Below are 6000 nucleotides of genomic sequence, written 5' to 3'. Positions count from 1 at the left end.
CAGCAGGAAGCAGAGGAAGCTTCTGGCCTCTGTCTGATCCCAATTTTTGCAGCCCAAACTCAAACTTTACCCCCATTTCTGCTTTTATGTTTGCTGTCTTTTAAGAGTACAGTAGCACAAGTAAGCCTGAGCTATATACCAGCTCTGCCTTCCTTCCACACAAGGATCAGTAGAATTGGAAATTCTAGCACCTCCATAATCTCTAGTTTGTACCAATCACATTACAGCTGAGAACAGTATAGTCTCAGGCTGTCTAATGTATGAGGTGTTATAAAGCTTTCCCTGCTTCACTTATTGATCAACACAACTAGCTCTTAAAAACAATTTTAATCAGAAAGGGGATGCCCTTCTCCATGCAGTTTGAGTATTGGTCTTATTATTTTTCTAGTGCTCTCTTGCCCAGAGAAAATGTAAATGAAAATATTAAATGTTCCTAATTGTCCTAGGAGCCTTTTTCTGCTCAAAATGGGGCATCCCCTTTTAAAATTTCATGCATGCTGCTATTCCTTGAGTTTTATCATTTGTCAACAAATCAACTACCTGCTTAGCAGCTCTCCTGAGGGATTTAAAATAGCTACCATGAAAATCCTGGGCATTTACTATTTTTATAACAAACTTGATTGTCACCTATGATATTTCAAAGATCACTCCTCATATAGACATCACGCTGGAAATTAGATGCAGGGCCTGCTTTCCATGGAACATTATGCAGAGGCACTCTGACTAATAAATCTTTGTAGCTAATGCATTCCAGATGGAAGCCATGTCTCACAGATTTAACCTTCCTAAACCCTTCCAAAAATTCCTCCCATCAAAAGCTCACAGAATGAGATATGTTTGACTGAAATGGGATCATCAATACATGACAACTAAGTAATAGTACAAATGATTACTGCTTGCAGGAAAATTGCCATATTCCTTTCCACAAAGACATGGTTTTGGACAACTCCCAGGACAAGAAGATGGACCTGATATGTCTTACTGGTGGCTTAAATGCTTTTTTTCTTGAGTCCCCATTGCTATTAGCAGATGCTATACAGGGAACAACCATTTCTGTCTCTTTAACTTTCGTACATGCATAACAGGCTGCTAAGAGGTAGGATCAAGACTCTTAGAGGAGCCACTAATTAACATGCTGTTTAATCATGTCACCACGGTTAGCAGTCTACATCATTCGTTTATGTCAGGCAGACACAGTAAAACATCTAAACACCGACATGTAGATTCTTATAGAATCAGTCATGTGCAGTGGCCAGGGCAGTGTCATACAAGACTGTAGATGTACCTGTAATGTTTAGAAGCATTACAAATCACCCCATCACAGGCTTAGCTTGTGCAGCCTTCAAAAACTTGGCTTTTTCTTCTGGTAGTTTCTCAAGCACAGGTCAACTTATAGCACATGATTTTTTATATGTTTACAGGGAAACTGAACTTCCTGGAATGACAGGAAATGCCACATACCACTGCCTGTTCTCAGATGTGAACCATCTGCAACAGAATACGACCTCATGCGATGAAGACTCAGAGAGTTTCACAGGAAGCGTCCCACTGAAAAGTTTAAAATTCATAACTCAATTTCTCTTCTAAACTTAGGAGGTGAAATGCAGTAAAACTTCACTAATTAAAACTGATGAATGAAGGTCAGACTGAATTAGTGAAATACAGTAGACCCCTTATCCGGTGTGTGTGGGGGGGTATGTTCTGAGACCCCCAGTGGATGCGTGAAACCCAGGACAGCACGTAATCCTACAGATACTATGTTTTTTCCCATACATACACACCTATGATAAAGTTCAATTTATAAACTAGGCACAGTAACAGATTAACAACAGTGACTAATAATAACACATAGAACAATTACAAAAATATACTGGAACGAAAGTTATTTGAGTGTGACCTCTCTTTCAAAATATCTCATTGTACTACACTCACCCTTCTTGTGATGACGTGGGGATGAGGTAAAGTGAATGACGCAGGCACTGTGATGTAGCGTTAGGGCTACTACTGACCTCCTGAAAATACATCAGAAGGAGGACCATCTGCTTCCAGTGATCCTGGATCATGGTGCCACGACAGTGTTGATGGCTGGATTTAAGGAGCGGACGATGTTGATGCTTGGGGATCCTGGGCAGGACGGAGATGGACAGCGTGAAGTTTCATCTAGCTACTCAGTATCACGTGCCATTTAGAACTTATGAATTGTTTCTTTTTGGAATTTTCCATTTAATATTTCTGGACCAGGGTTCACTGCAGGTAACTGAAACCACAGAAAGCGAGAGTGTGGATAAGGGGGAACTACCATGTGAATGCTTTCATGCTTCACGGTGAATGAATAAATGAATGTAAGCAAATGTTTCTTTGTTTTGTTTTTACTTTCAACAATTGCGCAGTTGGTAACCTGAAATTAAATGCTCACAAACATTATGGTATATCTTAAAATGCAATGCTGCAGTATTTGCAGCAACTGCCTGGATATAGCAGATTACTGTGCTGCTAAATTCACGCAAAAGGTTTACCTCTTTAAACCTGCCTGGTGGCCCTCTGCATGGCAGAAACAGACCTGGGAGCAGTGCAGAGACCTGGGCTCTGCTCTGGCTCTAAGTGAACACTTGTGTGGCCTTGAGGCTACTCACTTGGCCTCCAGGATGCTTCCCTGCTGCACCTGGTAACGGAGATTTGGCTACAGCTCGGCGTGTCTCATCAGTAGGCACACCCATCAGAATCACCTCGTTTCTGCTCCCAAATATACCTACCTATTCTTAGAGTTTCTGACTCAGTGGGTCCTGGGGTAGGATCTTGGAATAGGACAGTTGAAGAGAACCCCCAAGCTGATGTCCTGCATCCCCTGTGAAGAAACTACACTGGATAAACCCTGAGACCCCTTGCAGTTCTCAAAAACCATGGTCCCACTGAATTTATGCTCATACTTACTTATAAAAATGGTCTGGCACATGCCTAGGGAAAAAGGGCTGAAATAAGATACCCAACAATAACAATAACTGCTAACCTCTACCAAACACGTATTTTACCCAGGTGCTTTTCTAAGCGTGGCTCACAGACTAGCATGTTTTACACTCCCAAAAGCCTTAGGAGGCTGAATTATGGGTGGAGCCTCTTTATTATCCCCATTTTATGGGAGACCCACAGAAGGTTAAGTAACCACGATGTTAAAAGCAAATTATTCCTATTGGTGAAATTAAGGATAATTTTCTTTTTTCCCTTTTGCTCACAGAAGGTTAAGTAACCACGATGTTAAAAGCAAATTATTCCTATTGGTGAAATTAAGGATAATTTTCTTTTTTTCCCCTTTTGCTTCTCCACACTTTCCAATATTAAAAAAAAAAAAAAATCATGTATTCCTTGTAAGACAAAAAATGTTTAAAGTTTAAAAACAAATTCCATAAAGAAGATTTCAAGTAGCATACATTCACTGGCACAGAAAATATAGAACTATGGACCTGTTATTAACTGTGTAGAAAGCCAGCAAATTACCAAAAAAAGGGTGCGTTTTCCAGAAACAGGCTAAAAGAAGCAATCATAACTAAGCATGGAACTTGGTCCCTGGTAGCCATAGCAAAAAGGGAAAACCTCCAGAATTGCAGAAAAATCTTTAGTTAATGAAGGAAGCATATCAGATCATCAGGAGAACTGAACTTTTCCAAAACTCTGAAGGTGAAGACGAATTTCCATATAGGTCTCCAGGTAAGAAACCTGATTCTGTTATTCCAACACTTAAAAAAAAATAGGTCAACAATGCAAAGGCAAGCTTAAGCCCAGCTGGGGTTGAATTATCATAAAAATCTGAACTGGCAAAGTCAGAACAAAAGGACTTTGACTCTATCAGATTGCTGGCCCCATAGTTTTCCTTTTTTCTTTTGTTCAAGAATTCATGGATAATAAATCCAGAATGTGCTGTTTGTATAAAAGGCAGATCTTCATTATCAGGAGAAGCCATTTATAGAACAGTTTTGGTTTCTTTAATCACAGCCCTTAAAAGGTCTTCTAGATACTAAATAACAGGGAATATTGGCGGGCAGGGGGTGGGGGGGACTAAAGCCCTTTATAAGCTAGAGGACAAGCCTTGCTCACGAGTGACACATGCAAAATCAACCCTAAATCACACAGTATAATTATCTTCTTTATGCTCTGGCTCTAAAATTCTTAAGAGCCCCTGCCCAAATGTCCTCCTCACTTTGATCTATGGTTGTAATCTTACATTAAAACTCAGTCACACCGGGGAATGTCATTTGGCCAGCTTTCAGGCAGGTCTTAACAATAGACCCCTGGCTGAGACAAGGCTGGAAGAGATCAAGCACTCTTCACCTCCGGGAGCAGCAGGGGCCTGGCGAGGCAGGCACACCTGAGTGAGGTTGCTCTTGAGCCTGGAGCTTGCCTGGCTCATTCAAAATGAACCCAGTCCACACACCTGTCTGTGAGAGCATCGGCAGCGCCTGTTGTTACTGACAATCATTGCATTTAGCTGGTGTCCTATAGCAGGGGAGAAAGTCACTCTGTGGTACCGAATTTTTTTTCTTTCAATAATAAGGAACCAGGCTTACCCAAACATAATAAAAAAACAAAAAACAAAACAGAGAGGGAGTTTAAACTTGAACAGAAATATATGTCCTGCAATTCTTATTTTTTTAAAAAAGTGATTGCTACCTTCGGTCTAGCAGATCATCAGGCTGAATATTCGGACTTCATTTATCAAACAGTCTCTTCATACTCTTTCTTCAAAGACTGCAGAAGAAAAGCATCTGTCTACATTTGAGAAGCTCTTTTCACATGAGATTAGAAAATTTGGGATTTTTTTTCCATATCTAATCCTATTACTCGTTAATGAATCCAAGTGGCCTCTGTGATTACAATAAAAGCAAGTGGCTAGGGCCTCAATATTCAGCGCCTCCTTCACAGAAACGTTAAGTATGTGGGTGCAACCTGCTGTGAGAACGCCCAGCCCCATCTGAGAGCCAACATCCAGGAGCCCGAGTGCTCTAAGTACCTTTCAGTTCCTTCGGTGCCTGTATGCACTTGTTCACAAAGCCACTTAAGATTAAACCAATATAGATTTTGGCTCCAGCTTCAGCCAAGTTCTGGGATAAGAGGGTATCAACATTAATATGATGAGACAAAGGGCTTTTGCAACACATTCTCAACTCTTTTTTTTCCAAGGACGGTAGATTTTAATCTCATTATGAATTTAATGCACAGGCTGTGAGCAGACTTCAGCAGAACACAGCACCGCACGTAGAGCCCCATACCCTGCCTGTGGATGTAAATGATACTTGCACGGACACATCCGCACAGGGTTTCAAGAGGAAGGGAAGGTTTTACACAAGGGTTAGAGAACCTTGTTCTCGAACTTCTGTTTTTTCCTGTTCAAAATTCTGAGCAGCTTTAAGAAGACTTCTATCCTTTCTTTATTCCTGAATTTCTCTCTCTATAAAATGGGTGTAAGAAAAGGCACAAGAATAACGGGTCCACGTGAACTATTCTGTTCAAGTGATTGTGAATCTACAATTAAAAAGTGAAATGAACCTAAAAGAAATCATAATAATGAATCACATGTCTGTAGCTGATACTTATTTTTAATATTTATTATCCATGTTAAAACATTTTTTAAACTTAAAAAGAGCTTATTAAAAAACAGCTCACTCTACGGTATAAAAATGGGATTGACATATATACACTACTGTGTATAAAACAGATAACTAATGAGAACCTACTGTATAGCACAGGGACCTCTACTCAATGCTCTGTGGTGACCTATATGGGAAGGAAATCCAAAAAAGAGGGGACATTTGTATACGTATAGCTGATTCACTTTGCTGTACAGCAGAAACTAACACAACATTGTAAAACAACTATACTCCAATAAAAATTAATTAAAAAAAAATAAAACAGCTTACTCCAAGGTATAAAAATGACCAAGGGGGTTGTGGGGTAGGGGAGGGGCACAAGCTAACATTTGCTGATACTTAGAATGGGCAAGGCAGTCGG

General features: G+C 40.2%; 1 protein-coding gene across 1 annotated transcript in view; it reads right to left on the bottom strand.

The window, feature by feature from the left end:
* Nucleotides 1-2059: 2059 nt before the first annotated feature.
* LOC103076417 (neuronal PAS domain-containing protein 3-like) overlaps nucleotides 2060-6000 on the bottom strand; it is a 279370-nt gene continuing 275429 nt past the window's right edge. The window contains exons 4-5 of the mRNA XM_007450168.1: nucleotides 5003-5093; nucleotides 2060-2124 (exon numbers count right to left, since the gene is read on the bottom strand). Coding sequence (XP_007450230.1) covers nucleotides 2060-2124; nucleotides 5003-5093 — 156 coding nt within the window. The remainder of the gene's footprint in view (nucleotides 2125-5002; nucleotides 5094-6000) is intronic.

This window comes from Lipotes vexillifer, unplaced genomic scaffold, assembly GCF_000442215.2.
Source record: "Lipotes vexillifer unplaced genomic scaffold, Lipotes_vexillifer_v1.1 scaffold919, whole genome shotgun sequence".
Taxonomy (NCBI): Eukaryota; Metazoa; Chordata; class Mammalia; order Artiodactyla; family Lipotidae; genus Lipotes; species Lipotes vexillifer.
The sequence above is the reverse complement of the archived record's forward strand: the minus strand, read 5'-3'. Positions and strand labels throughout refer to the sequence as shown.